General features: G+C 38.9%; 1 protein-coding gene across 3 annotated transcripts in view; it reads left to right on the forward strand.

Moving 5' to 3' along the window:
• LOC143147720 (transducin beta-like protein 2) overlaps positions 1-25,030 on the forward strand; it is a 68,840-nt gene that overhangs the window by 34,549 nt on the left and 9,261 nt on the right. For 2 of the 3 annotated variants that reach the window (XM_076313284.1, XM_076313285.1), the window contains one exon: positions 279-9,991. The exons of the other annotated variant lie outside the window; for it this stretch is intronic. In XM_076313284.1, coding sequence (XP_076169399.1) covers positions 279-2,029 — 1,751 coding nt within the window. In that variant the 3' untranslated portion in view covers positions 2,030-9,991. Of the gene's footprint in view, positions 1-278; positions 9,992-25,030 lie in introns of those variants that run through there. 3 annotated transcript variants of the gene reach the window in all.

Raw genomic sequence — 25,030 nt, forward strand, 5'->3', positions numbered from 1 at the left:
AAAAAAAAAAACTAACCCGAATGTAAACGTTATTGGAATGTTCGAAAATCGCGAAGAACACCCCTGCGAAGAATGTTCTCATCCTACACGTAGTCCTAGCGTAGAACGATACCGAGAAAGTTAACAAAAAAAAAAAAAAAAAAAAACAAAAGTCGACAGAGAGACGCATGTACGTGGTGTGTAACCAATCCTAACAGTATAACGTAGGTCGTTGATTTTGTAAGTCTCGCTGCCGGACGTTGAACTGACGCATATATGTTTTTGTATGTGATATAAAGATTGCGGCCTGCGGCCGGAAGAGGAGGTCCTGGATCCTGGGGAGACCGATCGGTACGGCTGCAAGGTGAACCGTGAGCTGCCGCCATCGACGAAGACGTCGCCTGGGGGCAAACGCAAACCGTCCTCGTCGTCCACGTCGACCGCCTCTACGGCGAGCGTAGCGCCTGGAACGACGTCCGCGCCGTCGATGGCCGCCGCGGCGACATCGACGAAGGAGGACCGCGCCATCTTGAGCAGGAGGCAGCGTAAGAACCGCACGAGAGCGCCACGCGACCACCAGCGCCGCGAGCTGCGCGACGACGAGCACGAGGACGAGCAACCGGCGCAGCAACAGCAACGCCATCGTCGACACCACCATTGCCGCCAGCAACACTACCAGAACAGCCCGACGAGAGTTACCGACGATAATGCGATATCGCCCGGGGCCGAACGGAACGTATCCAGAAGGAATCAACCGCCGAACGATCCCCGTCGCGATGAGGGGAAGAACGATGGCAACTCGGGCGCGAGCAACGTCTCGAGGAAGTCACGTGTGATCGTTCTGAGCAATCAGAGGAAGGAGCTGCACCATCTGAGCGACGCGGCCCTGGCCTCGTTGCTTCGTAGATACACGCTCAGCGGTGAGCAACTGGCCCATCTCGGCTACCCGGTCGAGTGCAGTTACTTCCCCGGTTACGCGGTGATCATCAATCACCATCAACACCCTATGGGTCATAGAGCGAGGGGTTATCAACACTTGGACGCGAACGCGCGGGAATTCGTTCCTGGAAGCAGCACCAGGTCATGGACCATGGTGGAGAGCGAAGCGGACAGTGGTATATGCAGCGGTAGCTCTCAGGACAGCTCGGATCTGGAACAGGAGAGCTCGTCGGACAGCGACAAGAGCTCCGATATCGGTGAGTCGTCCTCGTCGTCATCGTCGTCATCGAGTTACGAAGAGAAGTCCAGGAGAGATTCCACACCCGATCCGTATGAACTGGTGGTGGTCGAAAGACGGTGCGCGAGATGCTTCAAGAGCTTCTACGTGAACCGTGAGGACGGCGAGTATATACACGAGGAACGCTGCGTGTACCATTGGGGCAAACTGCGCAGCAGTTTGGTGGATGGCTCGCACGGGGACACGTGGGAGTGTTGTCGAGGTCGAGAGACCGCCCGTGGTTGCACCAACGCTAGGATGCACGTGTGGACCGGTCTGGCACCCGGGTACAACGGCCCGTTCGAGGGCTACGTTCGCACCAGACCGGCCAGAAGCGTCCCCAAGGACGGGAACTACGGTGTGTACGCTTTGGACTGCGAGATGTGCTTCACGCGACGTGGTCTCGAGCTGGCCAAGGTCACCGTTGTCGGTATGGACGGCAAGGTCGTCTACGACGCTCTGGTGAAGCCCGACGCCGAGGTGATCGACCACAACACGAGATTCAGTGGCATCGCCGCGAAAGATCTGTCCAGGGCGACGAAGATGCTCAAGGACGTGCAAAAGGACCTGACCAGTTTCGTCCATGCCGAGACCATACTCATCGGTCACGGTCTTGAGAACGATCTCAGGGCACTGAGGATACTCCACACGATGGTGATCGACACGTGCGTCGCGTTCCCGCACTTTCTCGGCTACCCTTTTCGCAGCAGCCTAAAGACATTGGCGAGGACGGTGCTGCGAAGGGAGATCCAAGTGACGGAGCACGACTCCGTCGAGGACGCGAGGATCGCGGTGGATCTCATGCTGCGCAGACTACAGCACGACCTTTCGTAGAAGCGAGAAACGCCCGCGAGAAGGAGAGAGAGAAACGAAGGTACTGCTTGGTAACCGGGAGGCGAGTACAGTGAACGAACTGTCCGGAGATCTCTTTTGCTCGCGCGTAGGCGAAATTACGTTAGAAACTGTTGTGCGCGCGGAGAGAACCTCGTGTGTCCGTTGTCCAGCCTGCGGTGTTCGATCGTAGCGTGCGTGCGCGCGCCACGTTTTTTTCTCTTTTGTTTTTTTTTTCGCCGTTTCTCCGTTTCTCTGTTCTCTCGTCGTCGACAGAAAGGCGCTAACGAGAACGGATCTCTCCGACGGGTCACGTTGATCCGCGCGCAACTCTCCCGTCAGTGTTCAGTTCCAAGTGAAGTCTGTGATACGTTGCATATGCAGAAAGAAACTCTACACGTAGCCACGCGCGCTCCCTACCCACACACACACGTACGGAGCTCGTCGCCAGGGACGCGCTCTCGTCACTCGACAGATGGACTTTAGACACACATACACAATTCATGCGTTCGCGGTCTCATGCATACGTCATATTCGGTCTACACGGCGCGCCGTTGCCGAGGAAAAGGTTTGGTTCGATTCTGTATGTCTACTCGAATATTTCTTTTTCGGAGAATCTCCCTTACAATGCCGAAGCTACTTGGTTCAGTTTTCATGAGTTTTTTTTTTTTGCGTTCCTTCGAAGATTGATATATTTCATTTGAGAAGAAAAAAAAACTAACAACGGCTGTAAGTACGGAGATAGTGTGTCGTTTTTCATTCGATCGTGCAAGTGCAGCAACGCTGGCCGCGGTTACGCGTTAGGATGGGATGGTCAACCGCTTCCTTGCGGAAAAACTTCCGCTGTTGATTTATATAGTTTTGCCTGCCTTCCCCCGATGGGTTTGGTGTGTGGAGGGAGAATCCTTGAAGTTCTGCATCCGAGTACGGAAATTTTAAATGCGGGAAGCTCTTTTATTAAGATGAAAGAAAGAGAGCAAATACACTCGAATTACTTCAGTACTTTAGGGTTCGATCATTTATTCGAGCTTTTTCTCAAGTACGTGGAAAATTCCGATTTACGCGGTTAATTCGTTTGTAGATTTTCAACGTAAGAACGGAATCATAATAAAACACAAGGAAAATCGATCATCTTACAATCTTAGTTTCCAAAAGCGAATTAATTAAGGTTATACAAGTTCGTTTTGAAAAAAAAAAATATTAATAATAATTACTGCGTACAAAATATATAGGAGTACACAACCGCGTAACTCGAGAATCCTCTCTGTACTCGAATATTTAAAGTATTCCGTCAGCTTCTAGGTTAGATGGTGTTCAGTAGGGGTGGTTTTTCATCCTGAATCAGTAAATCACCGAATACAAAATGATCTCAATATATAGTTCCGATACGGGAATGTTTAGTGTAATATAAAAAGATATGAAGAGAAAAAAAAATATAGGATTCCCCTGTATTCGAATTAGGTGTATCCGTCCGCGAGACGTTTTCCTCGACAAGAGCGATGCTGTGTACACAACACTTGTGTGTAGGTGTCGTCCACGTCTCTTTCATGGATCGTACCTGTGTATATATATATGTATACATGTAAATCCTATATGTATATATACACACATATACGTACGTATAAATATATACGTACGCGCCTTTATACCTTACGACCTATCTCTCATGCATATTTCATCCCGCGTTGTTTTTTCGTACACGTACAGCGAGAGGAGGACACGCGGCGTCATTGATGCTGGTAAGTGTCTCGGTCTTCCACGATGACGGCTTGCATTTAAATTCTCCTCGAAAACGACGTCTAGAACGTCTAGATAATCCGCCGGTAAACGAGGACACACGGATCGAGAAATAATTCGGAATTAATGTACGTGTTTCTTTTTTCTTCTTTTTTTATACTTTCGTTTATTAGGTGAATAAACCGCACGGTGGTTTTCAGAAACAAGACGAGTTTTCTCGAAACCGTGTCGTGTCCTCGCACTGCGCGTGATCGTCGGGTTTCCAAAGGATATATTTTTATCGACACGTACGTGCGACATCCGCCTCGTAAAATCGTATCGAGTTCTGGGTTTTTCTTTTCTTTTTTTTTTTTTTGTTTCGTTTTCTCTTTTAAAAGTGTCAAAGTAACATGCCCGGTATAGAGCCGCGATGTTTATAATCAACGCGATGATACGAGGCTACCGTGAAGTTTTCATTTTCGTACGTGTTCTGGCCCGTAAATCATAACCTAACAAACGAAGCCTGAGAACGGTGCGTTCGATTTCGCCTCACGCTCGAAACGCAGTGCAGATAATGTTCCGTTATTTTATACTTTATCACTGACGTCAGTGACGCCCCGTGTACCCGTTCGTTGCATCAAATATACGCTAGAATAATAAATGACAGCGAGCGACAGAATCTTGTATTCCCGTGTCGGACGGTTGCGCGTCCCCGCGGTACGGAAATACTAACCTAACCACACAGGCTCGTGCGTGTTTGCGAACCGAATTTTTACTTAATTTTACTTCTGCCAACGACGTCGTTATTCACGTAAACACCGCGATCACCCTTTCCCTCGTTTCTTTTTATTTATATCGTTAGTCGCGTCGGAATACAACCGTGAGTATTGTCCCGGTCTCGCCTATCCCCGTCTTTTTCGGCTTGTACATATTACGTCTCGTTGCGAACGAACGAGAGAGAAACTTTCTACGCGCGAAAAGTTTGTCGTCGATGTGTTACTTCACGCCCGAACCGAAAAGGTATTCGTTCATTTACGTACACGCTCATACACATACACACACGCACACACACAACATGCATCGTATAAGAAAGCACTCGATACGGAAGCAATATGTTCATCGCTTTGTAAATAGCATAATATTTATTCAAGCGCATCGCGAGATAAAGTACCTGTGTGCATCCTCCTCAAAAGACGTTCCTTTGGTTCGAGCAATACTCGAACGGTCTGATCGTGCGAGGAATCGATCTCTATCGATCTTGTATTCTCCTTTATTTGCCTTCGACGAAACTAGCAATTTTGGACAAACTCTTTCGTTTGTACCATTTGAGAGATGCCGAATGCGAGTTGAATTCTCGGGAAATTTTTTTTTTTTTAATAATAAACGAGGGTTTGAGTTTTGACGGATTCCGGATATTAAGGCAAGTGTACCAGTAGCCGACCATTCAAGAAATAATTATCACGAAAACTTACGTATCCCTTTAAATTATCATGGAATGCTCGCATTAAATTTGTAAAATCACAAAATAACAATTTTGTAAAATTTTCTGCGAAAATATGAAAATAATTCCGTAGTTGTCCTCTTGTACTGTTAAAGGAAATGTATAGAAAAAATTAAGAATATTGAAAGCATTAAAAAAACAAACCGTTTACTTCGACAAATAGAGCCATAAACAACACTAGTACTTTTAAAACAAGAAAGTAAATTAGATAAATATAATTAAAAATATAATTGGGTATTTTTAACGCCTCTGTGCACGGGTTGGGTTTGGAATTTTTTTTTATTTAACTGTTACAAACATAGACCATTTTTATGCAGTATGCCATATAATTTTTGGCAAAATGAAATGGAAATTCTCGTAGATAGAAGAATAAATCTCTTAAAAATAAAAGAATACATACCGACTCGTGCACAAATGGGTTAAGAAATTCTTTATGATAGCTAATTCTATAGAAAATTTAATTCGTATAAAAAGGAAATTTCCATGTTTATCAACTTTTGAAGTGAGCTCGAATGTTTGTATTTTTTTTATCGCATTAATTAAATAATAAATAAAATAATAAGCGCAAAATAAAACATGACGACACTTAATTATTTCACTGTAGTGCATTCACCGTTACTACACATATCGTAATTGTTTTGAAACGGTGACCTAGTAACGATTACAGAAACTATAGCTATGTTCAGTGATGCTTCTCTCTTACAAATATGGCTGCTGGAGCTCTTGTGCTCACCCTTTCTTTCCAAAAGTGTCAACTACTGGTACATGGTCAACTACTGGTACTTTCACCTTAATCGTTTCAATAGGTGACTCGACCCTTCAGCTTACTTCGAGCCGTATAAATTTTCAGCATTGCACGTTCAATGTCTGCCGTCTCTCTTGTCGCGTCGAGCGCGTGGATTTCGTTCCGTTTTCTGACCATCGCGTCGAATGAAGTTTCTTGATGAATCATCAGCCTTGAGGCAGTCTCGTTTAATACGCTCTGGATGAAATTCGAATAGTCCGTGTCACACAGAAACCTGTACCGTCATTTCGTTACTATTGTTACTTGCTCAAAAAAAGTATACAGGAGTCTCCTTCGGTGGCATCTCTCAATGGCATCGAAATAAAAGGATTGAAAAGAATCGTAATTCATTGTAAACAAATTCTTGCGAGTCAGAGCGTCCCTGAGATGAAACAATGAGAAGTATCGCAACACGAATTCTGCGACGGTGCGAAGCATATAACGAATCCTCTTGTTTCGTCCCCCCACCAGTTTTTTTCTTCTCCCTCTGTCCTATATAAACATAAACACCGAGCTCGACCGTGTCTCCTCGCCCTCGACGCGATACGATCGCGACGAAAGCGTATCGTTCGCAACAATGCGAACGATGTGGAAAAGAAGCGATTACGCGCCGTTGATTATTCGCGAGGAAAGCATTTCTGTCTTCGTTCGAACATCCTCGCGTCGAACCTTGGCCGACAATTTGATAGAATACGACTGCCTGAAATGGTACGTCTGCTCTTGTAACGGATCGACGAACCGAACACGGTTTTACGAGCGGTGTGGACTTTGTAACGTGTTTGGAAAAAAATTGTAATATGACACAGTGTTGGAAGGAACCTTGGAATATTTAGCAAAACAGAAATTGAACGCGGAGAGTGTTCAAGCCGCGTTCCCACTTGCACAATGCGTTGAAAACTATTGGTAAACTTGAAAGTCTCGTATGGAAATCTGTAAAAGTGGTAAGCCTGTCGACGCCAGTTTGCCTCGCGCGCGCCCTCGCCTTCAACCGCGGTTTCACTTGCGAAATCGTGCGACTTGGAAGACATTTCGGCGCCAGGTGACGCTGAAAACTATTCGTGAAATTTGAAGTCGCTCGTTAAAAATCGTGGAGATGGACAGGACGCAAATTCACTGTTGCAAGGGAGACAGTCCGGTCTAGAAAACGCATATGTGGGCTTTGAATGTTAATTTTTGAAAAATGATTAATCCTATCGATTTCCAATTTTTATACACGCATTTGAGCATACTTTTAGCCCTCGTATAAATTTTTTCAAGCATATTGAATAGGTATTTCTGAGTTGTATATTATCGTGTCGGGAATAAAAAGATATTTGATGTTCGTAATTTAAGCAATTACTTAAGTAAAAAGTTTAATTTTTAATAGAAACTTAAGCTTTTCTTATGCAACGTTAAAAGTTTTTGAGCGAAATTTCAAATCGGTTGGCTAGATTTTGAGAAATCAAAGACACACCAGTTTGAAAAATATTGCTTCCGGGAAAAAAACCAGTTACGAAGTTTAACCGTACGTACAATGCATATTCTCTATACCTGAAGCTTGAAAAAACTGTAAAAGAAAATGTATTCAAAATTCTAGATCCGACTACCCTCGTAACTCCTCGAGGCACACTTGCTAAACGTGAGATGATACAAAATAAGTAAAACTAAGAAATAGATTAATTAGATATCTAATTATGAGATGGAATATTAAGTCTCGCCGTGCAACCTGTATGGAGTTATTTTAATTTTTCACGTTGAGAAATATCCCACCATGCATATCAAAGTATTAAACAGGTGGGACATTTCTTCACCCACTATGCCCCAAAGAGTTAAGCCACATTCCCACTTACCAACGCGTGGCGCATGTGGGAATGCGGCATTAGTGTGTCAGCTCACTGGCCAACGAAAACATGCGAGAACGTTACAAGTCGTGATCGCGGTAGATACGTTACGAACATGTTTGCTGTTCTGTTACAAGCGTGGACCCACCCAGCCTTCCTCGACAGCACGCGTCCGTAGACTTTCCAAACGCTTCTTCTGTTATTTCCGTCGTTCGAAAGCGCGCACGCGCGTGAAGTTACGTAAGCGTAGCCTCGCGCGATCGATGGATAGAAGAACATCGGACTGTACGAAATGCACACCGATCGTTTCTGCTTCTCGACACACGTTGCGGAGACGAAGCGCCCTGTGGTCACGATCTATCGTCGGAATCGGAATTCGTCGCGGGGTCGATCGATGCCAGAGCTCGTGCACTCATCGATTAACTTCGTCGATGATCGCATCGCGCTATTGATACAGTTGCAATCCACGTACAATTGGCGGACAAGGTACAGCGACAGTGACGGATCTAGACTCATCGGGGCCCTACGCTAGTTACTTCGAAGGACCCTTTTCCGAAAACTTTAAAATATTCAAACACTAAAATTTCAAAATTCGAGCGGGGAGATATGTGATGGGATAACGATATTGCAGAAACGACGGTGTGTAGTTTGGAAAAAAGACAGAATTGTTAATCGCTGTGTAAAATTTAATGCCCGCTAAACGGACGGGTAGACGCTTACGAGACTGTAAACGCATTGAGCCACGTTTCTGAATTTTAATTTTCGAATGCTCAAAATTTTACTTAAAATTGTAACGCGCGGAAACATCGGATCGATAACCAAATGAGAATTAAATAAACGATGCAAGGAACGTGGTTTATCGATTCAGCTTCTGCGAAATTTACACGAATGTACTTTACGATTAAAAAGCGTACCGCCAATTGGAATGGTGTCTCGAGGGTCATCTATGAAAAGCACGTTCCGTTTATGGAAACGTGACTTAATGCAACGAAAGCGAAGCACGCATAAACCGATTAAATGCGACTCTAACAAACGGAGGAAAAGACACTCTCGAGAGTTTCACCCACAAAGATATTAAATTAACGTAACCGCTCGAGTATCTCCCTAAGAGTACGTCACGTCTCTTCCACCTGTAATACTCGGAAAAAAAAAGAAAAAAAAAATCGGACCGACTACTCGGTTCGATCGGCTCGAGCGTTTCGAGCATACATATCGAAACCCAGGATGCATCAGTGGAATCATTTTGTCCCGAAGGATACTTATCATCGATTAAGCGTTAGAAATAGGAAAGAAACGAAAAAGAAAGGCATCGCGTGTCGCGTGTGTAACAGGGTTTCGTAACCGAGTGAGAAACGATGGTAGCAGGGGGGGGGGAGAAACCCGTTAGGCAAAAAGACGAGTCGTTAATCGAAACTCATTGTACGAATAACGGAGGTTCGATTGGTGCCGAAAAAAAGATTTGACCTTCCGTTCTCGTCTGCCCTCGTCTACTAGTTTAAATTGCACATTTCTGTTTTTCCAATTTTTCACACGATTCGTATACTCGGTTCCATTTTCGATGTCAAGGAGATTAAAATCCGTCTATAACCTCAACATGTTCAACGAGGACGGATGGTTCGGTTTCTTTTGCGCTGAAAATACCCTTCAGTCCGCTCGGTAGGAATTTTTGGTTCGCCACGATTTTTTGAGCGTTTCGATATGCTTCTGTTTGTCTTTGAAAATCGTCGTCGAAAATTCAGCACCAATCGATCCGCTCCGTGTCTTCGAACGCGACGAACTCGCTCGTCTGACGCACTGCCAAAGTATCTGCGACGTGCCTCTTCTTTAAAAAAAAAAAATGAAAAAAAAAGACAGTCCCGAACGCTTTGCATTCTGTCTTTTGCTACGAAACGCCCGGTCGTCTACTCCCTGTCCGCACGGACAATGAAAAATGGACGTCGAATGAATAATTCGTAATAAAAAAAAAAGAAAAGAAAAGAAAAGAAATTATTTTCAAAATCGACTGATTGGGCGCGTTTGTTGCACACCCGAAACGTGGAGAACGCAGAGTGCAAAGGGTCGACGTGAATTATATTTTGTATGGACAATTTATCGATATTTCCGATCAATGATTTTTTATTTAATAAATCTTCTATATCAACATCGTTCACTGGTTTTAATTTCCGGTTGATTGTGTTCGTGATAATTTTAAGTTGATTGCTCGATTGCGATCGAAAATCAGCGAGGCTTGAAAGATATATAGAGTTTCACGGAATTTCTCGTTTTCTGTTTCCTTGTATTATTCCGCTGCTCTGTGGATCGCTTAAAATAACAGTTTTGCTTAATTCGTGCGAACTTTGATCGTATCTATTTATTTATAGTGTTTCTCGTAACGTAACGTATACTAAAGCGTGCTAGAAATATCGCAAACGAAGTAATTAGTCGATTAAAGAATTAATAAACAAAGCGCAATAATTATCGTGCACGTGGTGGCACGAATGCAATCCCGAGAAGCTATATTTTACTGCCCTTTAGGTGTAATGGTGACGGTCAACGCTTATTGTCGACCGTTCACGTCACTGTCGGTATAATGCGTGACAAAATTATAGCGACTGAGGTAAATTCGGTGTGATTTGTTAACCGATACCCTTGTTGGGTAAAAGCCGCAGAATGTGTTCTTTCCTTACTGAAAAACTGTCCGTTAGCCCAGGGCCGGTTTAACAGGATCTAAGTTAGGTTCACTTTTAGTTTCTTGTTACAGTTTAAAAGTTTTTCTTTAATCCTTCGACCACTGCACGCTTAAAACTAAAAATTCTACGGAATGAAACAGTTACATATACGTATGCTGAGTTACGGAATCGTTTCACGATATTCAAATAATAATAATTAAATTAAAAATAATAATAATAATGTCTTGAATACATCATAAAAAAGAAAATAAATGTACAGAGTTATGTAAACAACAATCAGCTACGCTGCTAGTAAACTTAATCTGTAACGGTGTAAAGAGAAATGGAAAGAAAGTTATGAGAATTGAAGATTCATGAATAGATAGGGGAATATTCTATTGAAATAAAGGGGATATTTCAGGAGATTGAAAAATGCTTCGAGCGTTTTATTATTGATATATTTTTAATGCCGATGATGACCTGTTACGAACAAAATGCAAATAAAACTTTAATACATGGATAATAATGTATGGATGTATGTGTATGTACACTTTCTGTAAATGATTGTTTACTTTTAGAGGGCGTATATACACGTGCGATAAATTAGCGTGAACATTTTTCAATTTGATTTGAAATTTGAAATAAAAATAACAGTTTATAACAAAAAAACAAAAACATCTTGAAACTAACGATTCGATTAAATTCACTAAGTCCACACGAGTTACGAACAAATTCAAATATCTGTCGTAAAATGTGGTAAATTTTGTTCGCCTACTCCTCTCGTAATCGAAAAGTTAAACAATACTATAGTAATATGGCGATAACGCTTGAACACCTTGAAATGCTCTTTACAGTCCTAGCGTCCAAAACGAATCGCTCCAAGTCGTCCCTGAACTGTTGACATCCGACGCTCAAGGATACTAACGTCTTCTCTCTTTACAATTTTTTCCAGGATCGCTATATTTACTCCACACATTATACCTGCCTGCCGCTCACAAGTATTAGTTCACCCTACGAAATATCTGCAATTTGCACGAGCCATAATCGAATAAGTTTTCTCGCCTTAATTTATACGAAAACAAATTTTATTATTACGTACATAACCTCGTTTACGTCTAATAGCAGCGAAGCATAAAGAGTCACGGCATTCTTATAATTAATTTTTCTAATTGTTCTGGCCTTTTTAACGTTTAATAAATGCAAAGACGGCGACAGGTATTATAAACATTTTAATTAGATCTCTCACCAGTATGAATAGAAATTGTTTGCAGGTTAGGGGAAAAAACAATCTCAACAAAAATCGTAAATCGTAAACGTGGAGAGGGTTACAAATAAATAATTTAAAATGAATTGACTAAAACATGAATCACGAATTTTATTTAAATATGATAAAATAGTATTTTTATTACGCCATAAAAAACGTACGTCATATAAGCGGCGAGGTTCTGCTGTGCTGCTATTAAGTCTATAATGGGTAAAAAAAAGCGAAAGAAAAAAAATGAAGAGAAAGTTGCGAGTACCAAAGATTCGCGAATAGATTTGTCGGTTGGCTTTGATTTTTGTTAGAAAACTTATCGCAGGTTTTGGGAAAGAAATAACGACTCGATGGGTGAATACTTAAGAGTGGTAGTGTACGTTAAAATAATTTCTAGATTCGTAAGTTAGGCGTCGTGGTAAATTTAGAACGTAAGGATTGTAATTATATCGTTCGTCGAGCGACTTAAGTCGACCGTTAGCGAGGACGTAATCATCCGACGCGAGCATAATTACAGACTCATAACAGTTTCCGTGTTTCGTCGTTCGGTTTTGTGGGTCGCTGTTACGCCACTTCAAGCGCTAATTGTGGTTATGCAAAATCTCAAAAAGAGGTGTTTCTGAAAGCGCTATTTACAGTATCGTGTGAAATAAAAAAATATACAGGCAGTGGATGATTTATTAACGCACAACGATTGAAAATACACTGTTCAAAATTGGTTGGAGGATCGACTTTGAACATTCAGATGTGTTCATTTTTTGGTGGTATATTTCCAACATTTTTTAAATTCATTATGGAAGATAAAAGAAATTTTGTCTTGGTGCTCGCTAAATGTTAATAGATAAACCGAACTATTTAAAAAATTAGAATTAACCTTGGAAACTTAACTCCCCCAAAAAAGGAAATCTAATTTTATCATCTTAAAAAACATTCTGAACTCAAGTATATATGTTGAAAAATTGAATTTCTAAAATTTTGAGTATTTGTTGAGTATTATGTGACACGGATTTAATGCTAGTGAAAAATATTAGTTCTTGAATCAAATAATAGTTACTACAGATAACGAGAGTGCTTATAAACGTTGTTTCCTTGACATCTCGCCCACCAATGATATCTCTCTTCAGACTCTTACTGTTTATTCGTTCCATATTTCATCCTGAAGAGGGTTATCATCGTTAAAACTTTGAAGAAATAAAACCTTTGCAAGAACTAATGCTCTTAATAGCCAAGAATCTTCGCCCACTTAATTATATTACCGGATTAAATGTACAGCTCTTGTTTTATTCTTAGAATTAAAACAATGTTCAATTTCTAAAGTGTTGTAGAAACTGTCCATTCATTTAAAATAATGTACATCGAAGTTTAAATTATGAACATAATTTCTCCATTTCATCGAGTATATACATACGTATACCTTGTATAACCTTAATTGCATTTAAACGATTTTATCGTTCGGAAAGAATAATATTTTGAATACTGCTGTACCATACAAAGTACATATTCGATAAAAATGGCGAAAGAATATTTAAATAATTAATAGCAAAAGTAGAGTTCAAACAGTAACAACGTTACTGGTCCACGGTTGCAATCGACAAAGGTTATGAATTGACCGACTTAAAGAAGTCAGGTTAGGATAAAAGGGAATACCCCTTTATTTATTGTACAAATTTATTGAATTTAACGTAACTACTTACTTAAATACATATTCACCTTTCCAAGAATTCTGAATGTTCCAAATATACGCGTCTTCGATAGTTTTGAACAGTGTATTTATATCGTACCGAGTACAACGAAAGAAACTAGCTTCTTTTCTAAAGATAATTGTTCGATACTGATCTAAGATGTTCAGTTTCTAAGAGAGAGCTTTCACGAAAGCCTCTAGAAGAAAGTTCGATCGTGCCTTCTCGCGTTCGCCCGCATGATTACGTCCTGAACTGTTTCGTGACGTTTTACGATGATCACGGTTCCATCAAACACAAAGGTCAAGCGTTACGTCACTCTATTCTAAGAGGTCGTGCACGTTCGCTTCCGTGATTTCGTACTTTCTCTCCCTGTCTCCCTCTGTCTGAAGAATTACCAAACTTGTCTCTTTCGCGACCGTTTGTACGATTGTGCTTTAATAACTTTCGACCTACAATTTCCGACTTTACAATTTTTGAAACAAAACAGCGTATGTGTCCTCTTGTCTGAGAGGCGATATTCCGTGATATTTGGATTGCGACTCAAACGAGAACGATCGAAGTGTAAATATTTGTCACGCGCTGTGAGTTTTTTTTTTCGTGTTTCAACCTGATCGGTTTGTTTACGAAACGATGATGAAACATATCGTTTTTTAAACGGCACTCTAAAACGCATTTTGCAAATACACATTCGTACAGTGCCGCTAAATTGTTATCAGCCTCGAAAACGAAATATATTTCTTCAGACTCCTGAATAAACAAGTCAAGTGTTTGAACATCAACCACCTCATCGAGCATGTCTCTATCTAATTTCGTACAAAAATTAATCACCTTGACTTTCGAGCTAAGAAAACCATGCACGACGTTCAGAAGACCTTGGCAATTCACTTCCTAGAACTTAAGCGGTACTAAAAGAAATGAACAACCTTCGGTTGAAAAATTACCCTATCCCCTCCCTCTTCCTCCCAAAATAAATCACAAAATAAATGTCCAAAATGATAAATTTAGAACGATTTGTGTATGAAGTCAAGGTTTGACAAAAAATAGTTAACATTTTTTTTAAATTCTATTAGTTTTTCTTTTTTTTTTCTTTTTTAAGCAAATGTTTAAGTAAGATGTGTTTCTAAACCTATTTTAGACTTCAAAATGTATAATACAATAATAAAAATTTAAATTTTATGTTTATTTACTTTAGATTCTCTTCAAGAGATTGGATGTTGATTCATGTTACAATATAGATTATGCAGATCTAATATTTTTCGATAAACTATTTACAAATGCTGGTCGATATACTAAAGTAAATATATCAAACTCGAAATACTGTACCAGTAATTAAGTCAACCGTTATACTGTATAGGTTTTGTATTTTATATTCAAAATAGCGTTAGAAATAACAATTTCTTATTTTTATTTTATTACGTTGATTTGTATGTATATGAATTTAAGAATACGTGATGCACATAACCTAAATCAACGGCTAGCTTTCAAAGAGGACCAAAGTGAAGGCCGAAACGTAGTACTGTTTTATTCTTCGTTACAGTATTTCGTTCGAGAAAGTTCCGTTTAAACTGTTTAAACGGTTAAATAAGTTAAATAAGTTATAACCATTTCGATCCTCGTATGAAATTCTTCATGATCTTTTGATTCCTATACGTATTATATCTACAGCGTTGTATTTCATAGCGTAAATTCAGGAACGTTTGAAGCAAAAGACACAGGAAATCATAAACAACGTTTGTTCATTCTGTTCTTTTCTTCTGCTTATCTGACACTCATCGCCGATATTAATTCAGGTTATCGCGGACTGGTTGTTCCTCGAAGTAAGTGAAAAGTTCTGCGCGCGCAAGAGGAAGTTGGCTCGCATAGCCCAACGGACGAAATTGTTCACTTCCTAGTCGGCTGTGTAACCGACAGAGGGGGTGAAAAGACCGCAACCGGATTTGCGTACAAAGCGAAAGTGCTGGAAGTAGATACACGATCCTCCACGATGTACAGTTACGAGACGTTATCGAGACACGTGATAACCAATAAAATGTGACACGATTTTTCTATTCGCACCAGAGTAGAAACGCGTTTTCACTCGATAGCGAATATCACGCAGAAAATCAAGTTTTGCGAACACATTTGAAGAATAAAGCAAAGAAGATTAAAACAGTGAGCGCAATGACTTATCGGGACTTGGAACTAATTATTTTAAGGGGTCCTTATTGTTTTTTAATTTTTTAGGGAAGGCAAATGTTATATCGTAAGATATATTTATCTTTTTACTATTCAACTCGGTGCATTGTTGAGCTATAAAAATAATACCAGGTAGAGGAAAATTACATATATGGAATCTCGCGTGAAAAAATGTTCCCAACAACGAAATTTATAAGAATAAAACTATTTGGGTAAAAGTTGTTATTTTTGCATTCAATCTAAAAAATCCGCCAATATTCTTAATGGTAATTTCTAAGTAAAATTTAAAAAAAATCAACAGGTTATTTACACGAACCATAATATTTTTCATTGTAAAAATACTTCTTCTGTATAATCTTTATATTATAATATCATAAAATAATTAGGTTTTATAACCTAAATACGAAGCTTCGTTACTTTCATGATCCACCCCTGATCGAGGAATTTTTTTTTTAATTATATTGCACGCATGCATCGCTTTTAAATTTTGCATATGTGTTTACCTTGAGGAGGTTAATGCATTGAACCTATACAACATTTATATCGTTATAAAAAATTTGTCGAGAGAAGGTAAGAACTAAGATCATGAGACATTATTTTAAATCGATGTTTTAAGATTGCGAGGTTGAACATTTTTTAAAATAAAAATTTTAATATTCACGTATAAATAATGTCGCTCTCTATGTAAATCGTTGGATGAAATTCATGGACGCATAACATGGCGGTTGAAAGTATTAAAAGGATCGCTTTGAGTCTCCTTTTCGTCTAGTGCTCAAATTTAATAAAGCATTGAATCCTGGCGAAGCTAGCAGACCTCCTTCACAACATTTCTAACGAGCGAACCTAGGAGTATTTTGTGTTTTCTAGTCTGAATGATGTCAAGACCACTCTAAGTCTTTTTTAGCAGTGATGAAATTCAACGACTTATGGATCTCTAATGAAGCTATCTGCAACGCCGTTAAAAACATTGCGCAATAGCGTCTACAAAACCCCTAACTGACGAATAGAATCCTGATCTTTTTCGAATTATTCGGATTGATTAGATTTATAAGTCTCTTAATATTGCCCGAACGCTATGAATCTTCTTTTTCAGCAGTAATGAAATTAAAAAAATACTGACATCGTCAAATGGCTTGAATATATATAACGAAATTTATGGAAGCTACTATTGACGTACTGTAGACTTCCTTTTAAAGGTTATGAAATTCATATATAACAGATTTTTAATGGAAGTATTATTAATGGTTTTATTTTTTACCATTTGTTGAATTTTTTTGTGTTTCGACCCATTATGCATCGAAGTTGATACACTCCTGACCAGAGATACGGTGGACCATCGAATTTCTGTCGCAGTCACGTGGTTTTATTTACACAAAGTCCTTGCACGAGTCGAGCGTAGTATGCTATACCGTAGATCTACAATATTACGTTGCAGACACAAACTAACGTCCCTTTTATGTTTCGACAGGGGTTTGTACAATGTTGTACTTTTACAACACCGTGCATCATAAAGTTTAAATGGTTTCTGAGCGATGAAATTATTTTGCACAAATGATCCTTCAATTGAGTTACCAAAGGCGAGTTAAAAAATGTGAAATATCAAAACATTTGATAATATCTGTGTAAATGCTTGATCAATCATTGGACACCAGGCGGCGCGACGTGGATGCTGGGTCATATGTGACCCGAAAATAAAATTTCTGCCCAATCAGAGAGAAATTTTAATACTACATATTTTTAACTTATTCTGGTATTTACTAATTGAAACAAATAAATATATTTACAGAAGAAACGAACAATATTTATTTCCCTTCACTATAATACGTAAATTAATATGTAAATCGTTTCACAGAGTACCACAGAACCCAACTTCTCATTTTGTACATTTACAAATGCTAATTACAATTTATACAATTTTCATTTACACGTTGTTTCTGCAATTTACTGTGTAACTCGAGGCCCAAGTGTATTTCTACAAAAAAAATACTAATTAATTTTTTCTATAGAGGATTAACAAAAAATGGCTTTAACCTTTTCACTACTGAATTAATCAATGCCAGGAACAACTTGAGTGCTTGATTCCACAATTTATATACTAATGACACTCATAAATATATGGGAAAATAAAATAAAGATGTAAACAATCTTACAGAATTAGCCATAAAAATAAAAAAAATTAACATGTATGTAAATATATCCGATCTTTTCGTTAATTTGAACATCTAGAACAACATTGTTAATTGTAGCAATTAGAAGATTAACATCTACGGTTAGTTTTCTAATCGTGATTCTAATCACCAAAACTCTCGAAGGTTTGATTGTTTTAAACAGTGTACGATCTCGTGTTTGTTTTTTCGAGGTTAAGGTTCAAAAGGATTTGTAATACATCGTTCGGATCAATTATTTCCGATCGCATAATTCCGTAGAACGAACTGCAATATTAGGAACGAAAGGGACATCGTGTGTTAAATACACTTTAATTCACGTAGCGTGCGAAGTTTCTTGAATACTTTAATGCCCCGCCGAGCGATAAGCGTATAGGTGATCGATCCTTCAATTATTTTGAGCGTTGTACTTTCACCCGGTCGCGAACGATCGCGTTCGACTGAGAAATTAATTCGAGACTCATCGGCTCGCTGAACTCTTGATAATCATCGTAACGCTGACAACACTCGTACGAAAACAAACGTGACGAAATTACACGAGCGGATATACAGATATCGCGGAGATTATTGCGATAAAGCAGTCTTGTGATACAAAATAATCGGCGTTAAAAGTGCATTTGTAATTTTTGTTACCGTTTAGAATTTTCAAATGATTTTGCGCGTTTTTTTTTCTTTTTGCGACGAATCGAGCGTTGCATGAGAAACGAGAATCCATGAAAGAAAAAAAGAATTTTTTGTTTCGAAACAATCACCGTGTCTCGTGTTTAACCTTAATTTGACCATTGTGCGAACAGAGACGACGATTCGTATAAGAAAACGCTTGCTTCTCTGTCGTTGATCGTTTTATAGAATGTTACAAAGAGGGTGTAAGTGACTGCAATTTATTTATTTATTTTTTTTTAAGATTTTATTCGTCGAATTGAAAGAAAAGAAAAATAAATACAGAGTACAAACATAAGAATCGATTCTTCCTACCTTGAATTGCGAATGATTCACTCACATACCGTGTGACAAAGAACGGTGTACACCGTGAGCGAGTGAGATAGAACAATAGTGCGCAAGTGTCGTTCTACATTGAGAAATAAAAATTTTTATGTTTTTCATTGTATCTTCGCGAGAGTAATACCAATGTATTGGTAATGTTCTCCTAGGAAAACTGAGTCACTACCTTTGTAATTGTAAACAGTCTAATTAAAAATAGTCTAATTGAAAACAGACCAAATGAATAAGGTCATGTTTGTAGAGGTGAACAAATATTGATTAAAAAGACTATGTAATATTTATTTCGTGAAATATAATTGGTCAATATATCAACGTGATGTAGAGTTTCATTTTTTAATTCACAATTATAATTTTTATCGATCAAATAACGAATCTAAGACTGTTCATCGTTTATTCGTTATTCATATATCTAAAATATTTTCGAATTATGAATTTATACGAATTAAAACCCATATATAATTAATATGAACTTCTACGAATTAGTAATTCCTGTAAATATAGCGATTTGAAGTGAACAACGCGAAACATTTCTAGGTTAATTTTTGCAAAATAAAGAATGTTAGAGATATTATTACAAGGAATATTAATTTGTTAAAACATGGGAATAATATTAAATCTAAACAACGGTAACAAGTCGAAGAGATAATGGTATAACGAAAAAGTGAACTCATGTATACGTGACAGCGACTGATAACTACTGGCTGGGAAAGTCACGTATACGTGACAACGGCCGTGAAAGTATTGAATTTTTTTGCACTCGTTTAGATAAGCACAAGAGCACTATGAATTTGTTATCTTATTTATCAAACACCTTGTATACACGTTAGAAGAAGTTCCGTGACACGTTCTCTCGACGACCATGGGTCTCCGTGGCGTGGTGTGGCGTGGCATGGCGTGGCATCGCGGACGTTGTGATGCTATTAATACATATTATGTAGACACATAACTGCACAAAGAATTATTTCTTTCGTGTGCCCCAGCTAGTTTTTCCCGTTTGCTTTGTGTCAATGGAATATTTGTTTTTTTCCTATAATAAATGACCGTACAGCACATTAGATACAATATTTATTCATGAAAAAAGATGGCTTGGGACTGGCGCGTGCTGTGTAACGTAGAGGGAATCGATTCTCCACCGTTTCTCGCTTCTTGCTAAATTGTCTCGTTTGCTTAAATTTCAATGACCCATTCTCATCATTCTCCTACTACTTGGTGACCCGAGCTGAGCATAATTCAATCCTCTGAACGAACACAACGAATATATGTAGCAAACGAAAATTAAATAGCGAGTAATATTAAAAGAAATTGTGTAATTACAAAACTCCAAATTTTTCATTTTTTCACATTGTCTTTGTAATAACGATGTGGATGAATTGGTGAGGTTCTTCCGATCAAAATGAGTCCAAACACGGCATAAATTGCTACTGTTCAAATTTTGTTAGTTCTATGGAATATTTAAATTTATTGGGAATAAAGTTCGTCTGATTTACGTCGTGTTTGTATTCATTTTGATCGGAAGAAACTTGCCGATCCATTGATAACACAATAATAAAGATAAAATGAAAAAATACAAAATTAAAATGTTTGAAATTGGTAATAGTAGAATTTATTAAAACTTTTTTTAATTTAAACAACCTTTCCTTTAAAAAAAAAAACGATATTTATTATACTTTCCTGCATCCCTGTGCAATCGAAGTCGGTGAAACTCGAACTGCCCTTTATGGTTGCCGCCATCATATGTCGTCTCGTTCACTAGCAATCTGTCGCATTCGCCGCGACAAAGAACAGTGGAACTGTAAACAAAGAACTGTTTCGTTGTACAGTGGCTCAAAAAAGTAGTCGGATACTACATTATAAGGAAATTAACCTAACCTTAACCTACATGTCTAATTTTAATGAGAGTTTGTATGCGTGTAAAGCAATTTCACAGTTGAAAGTCAGCCTTTACAGTGCCACTTTTTCTTCGATTTTTCAAATACAACTTTGTAGTAGTGCGTCTTAGTGCTCTATTATTCTGTTGAAAAAACGTCCCAAAAAAAGTTGCATTAAAAAAATAAAACAAAGCATTAAAACTTTCGAGACTTGATTTCACCTTTGTAAATAAATTTCCTGTGTACAAAAATTTCTTTATATGTGCACTATTATCCTCTACTTGTACACAAACTTTCATTAAAATCAGTCTTACGGGTAAGAATTTCCTTGTAATATAGCGTCCGAATACTTTTTCGAGCCACTGTAAGTCGTGCCTCTCCCCCAAACGAACGACCTATAGCGAAACAATACTGTAGCTGCTGCTGCGTGCGTCGATGTTTCTCAGTTTCTAAATCCGAACGGTTCACGATCTCGTCAGTGGTGTAATATGCCCTTCGATAAGCGTCTCCCTTGAACCTTACTAGCAAAAGAAATCCATTAATCCAAGATCGTCGGACGAGCGCGTATGGTGAAACCCGGTACACGGAATAGTTGTGTAACCGGTGTAATTATTCAGTGGCTTTTTTTCCATTATCGCGGGAGTGTATGTATCACACAGACCTTGGAGGGAGCGCAAGAAAAAGCCAGCCGATTATCTGTCTGGAAAACAACGATAACAGCGTCTGTCCAACTGACGATATTTCGTCGGGAGAGCTTTGAGTAATTTTCTCGAAATTGCTCGCTAACGATTATCGAGAATAACGGACATAATACACGAACGATTCGCTCCGGAAGCCGAGACACGACGGTCATGCGATTATTGCACAACAATCGTTACATTTCGCCAGTCGATACTATTGCGTAACAATCGATCTTGCGAAGATGCGAGTGTCTCGTGTCACAAATTGCCGACACGCTAATTTATTTTGCATAATTTGTCTCAATGAAGAGAAAAAGTTTCAAGGTCCCGGTCAATGATCAGAGTCCTGAAATTTGCGTTCCAATGAGATAATAACGATGACACGCCGGACTCGTGTATATGTAATTTTAGACGAGATAATAAAGACGATACACTTAAAAATTGTGTATATTGTACATTGTACGTATACGTATATTTGTTTTTTTCTCTCGTTACATCTTATTTTACTCCACTGTTTTTTTAGGCTAGGTTAAAATAATGCCATGTAACTGTATCTTATTTTTACTTCTCAGGCTTATTTTTTTTATAAATACTTCGTTACATATTGCATCCAACATATTGCTACTGAGCCTCTTTATTGCGTAAGTGTAATGAAACCTGAGTTTTATTTGCATGGTTTGAACTCTAATGTTCTCGACAACGTATCGTTGTAATCGTGTTAAAACCATTTTATTATATTTATTTATTACATATAATATGTGAATATATAGTATAATATTCTATTTATACACATTGTATACATCACATTTAGGGTAGTGACAAGGCAAGGAGAAAATAGCACGTGTTCTTGGGCATCCTTAAAAGCAAACAGAATTAAATTAGTAATTTTAACATTTTACTATCCACATAGTTCAACAGAAAGATCAGAAATGTGATTATGTTCTGTTTTAATGTCGTGTATTTACACATGATCTAATAGTTGATATTTAACGTATCCTTTAAAAGAAAGTACGAATATCGGTTATGTTTTGTGATATAATCTTAAATTACTTTTGAAAAAAAAAACAAAAATACTTTTTGTTCGATACCCAATACATAAAGATTATATCGAATGGACTAAAGCTAGAAAAATACTGGTTTTAATTTCGGCACTTCTAGTTTTATTTATTTCATTCAGTTTTGACCGACTCGAAAAATATCGCTTTTATTTCCCGAAGTATTTGTGAATGATACGAATTTATTCGGGTCAGTTGATCCTAGCGCCAACCGTGGCGCTCTCGTAAAACATAACCTGTTGATTGCGAAGAAAACGTGCTTATAACTTCCCCGTAATGTAAAAAAGTAATATTTAATTCGCGAGATAACACACGAATAATCGGTGTCTTTTCCCTTTTCTCGGCGTTGAATTATCGCTCGCGATGCGTTAAATTGCACGTTGATCGCCACTTGCGCTTTTAATGACGTCCGAAAATCCAAGGACTCCGAAGTTAAATGAAGCCTTGTCAACCGTGCGCGCATTTACATTCAATGTGTATCGCCTCACGCGGCGCTCCGTCGAAGCAGAGAAACGATGGTAAACGAACCACGGGAAACGCAATTTCTCGGTGTTCTCTTGTCGGACGTTTGGTAAGTTTTTTACGCGGGTCAGGGACATTTCGGGAGGCGTTGGCTCTTTTAAATTTATCCTTCATGGCCGTGATCGAACCGGTGTCTCTTTATTAACAGGCGGTACGAACGTAGCTGGGTCATCGAACCCGCCGATTTTGCCCCGCAGACTCGAGGTGAACGTTCCGATCGGCCGTGGTCCGAGATTGTTAACAGACGAATATGTTAGAAACCGAATCGGCGCCCGAATTATACAGTGTGGTCACCGAAAGACTAAATATTTTTCTTGTCTTTATCAAATTTCGAGCACTGTTTCTTCTTTCAAAAACGTTAACCTACGAATTAATTTAATCTTTCGGTAACCAAATTGTTTCACATTTTATAAGTTTCTCAATTTTCGCTAAACTTGCGAAACAAAATATTTAACATCGTTAATTTTTTGATAATGAACAAGTTATAACTTTCTTAAACCCTTCAGTCTTTTCGTAGCCACCCTGTACTAACCCAGACCAGTGAGATATCGTCAGGCTCGCGTGTTCGATTTTTTGGATGATGATCCTAGGCATTTCCGACCGTTCGCTACAGACGAACAACATCAAGGACATTCCACAATTGGCGACCTGTATGTACCGTTATTGTTACGATGGTCCATTAGAATCCCCGAACCTCTGCATTCTTTTGAACGATTCTTATTAAGTGAAAAATTTCAATGTCCCATTCCAACCGTTTCCCCGTTACTCGGTGTCCCGAATCGAGCGTAATACGATCCTATGAATGAAGACGGTGAACAGATGCGGCAAGAATAAGCGAGAAAGAAATAGTGTGCCAAGCAGCGACTTGGTCGAGCTCGAGCTTTAAACATCGCACGCGTTACGACGAACCGTCTAATGACAAAAATTAAAATTTTTCATTTTATCACTTTATCTTTATTATAGCGATGTCGACGAATTGACGAGGTTCTCCCAATCAATATAAGTTCAAACACGGCATAAATTGCTACTATTCAAATTTTATTCGTTAAATGGAATATTAAATTTATTGCGTATAAAGTTCGTCCGATTTACGTCGTGTTTATACTCATTTTGATCGGGAGAATCTCGCCGATCCATTGATAGCACAATTATAAAGATAAAATGAAAAAATACAAAATTAAAATTTTTGCAATTGGTAATAGTAGAATTTATTAAAATATTTTCAAATTTAAATAACCTTTCCTTTAAAAAAGAAAAACGATATGTAGTATAAACTTACCTGCATGAAAAAGATTAGGTCGGAAAGAAAATATTTAGTTAGAAAAGTTGGTATTTTTACAATTGTTAAGTCCTGATTATCAATGTATAAAAAGAAATAGGTACTTATGTTATCTATATTTTTCTATATGGGAAATTTTCTTACGCGTCCCCTTGGATCATAAGGCATCCCTTTCTACTTTGGAAAGCACTAACATATACCAAAGAAGGATGCATGCATACCGTTTCGTTAGTGTACATTAACCTATACGTAAAATGAAGCTTCATCATGCCATTATAAATTAAAATTGTTTACAGTACTACACTTTCGACAAACTATCCGATGAGGACCCTCACCGAGGTCAAAACGCCGGGTGGTATTTGATTACTTTCCCACTCAAAGCCACTCGGAATATATTACCGAGTAAGTTCGACGACAGAAAGCGTTTGTACGTATTTCATTATACTGTATCGCACGCATCGCCACGATTCAGAACACGTTGGCTGTCAAGTGTCAAACACTACAAATTCATCTTCCAGGCCGAATAATCCATCTTGTATACCTTGTCCACGCGCAATTACTCTTGTCGTTCTTTTTATCCACTTCATCTTTTCCATGTATTATGTGCGATGTACAAGGTCCATCGGGCTCAATGACCGCGGAACCAAGAGTCTTATTTACCGACCCGCGGGTCTTGAACCGCACGAACACGGCGCACCTGGCGCACCACGCGTTGAAGTAGTTCTACTCGTGCAGAGTATTCGCGTTATCGTGCCCGGGGTCTATATTTACAGTCTACTGCGAAGAAAGTAGTTTCTCCGGTACTTGGATGAACGCCTGGTATTAAACACGATAGAAGATAATCGCGTTTCC

This window comes from Ptiloglossa arizonensis, chromosome 5 (assembly GCF_051014685.1).
Source record: "Ptiloglossa arizonensis isolate GNS036 chromosome 5, iyPtiAriz1_principal, whole genome shotgun sequence".
Classification (NCBI taxonomy): domain Eukaryota; kingdom Metazoa; phylum Arthropoda; class Insecta; order Hymenoptera; family Colletidae; genus Ptiloglossa; species Ptiloglossa arizonensis.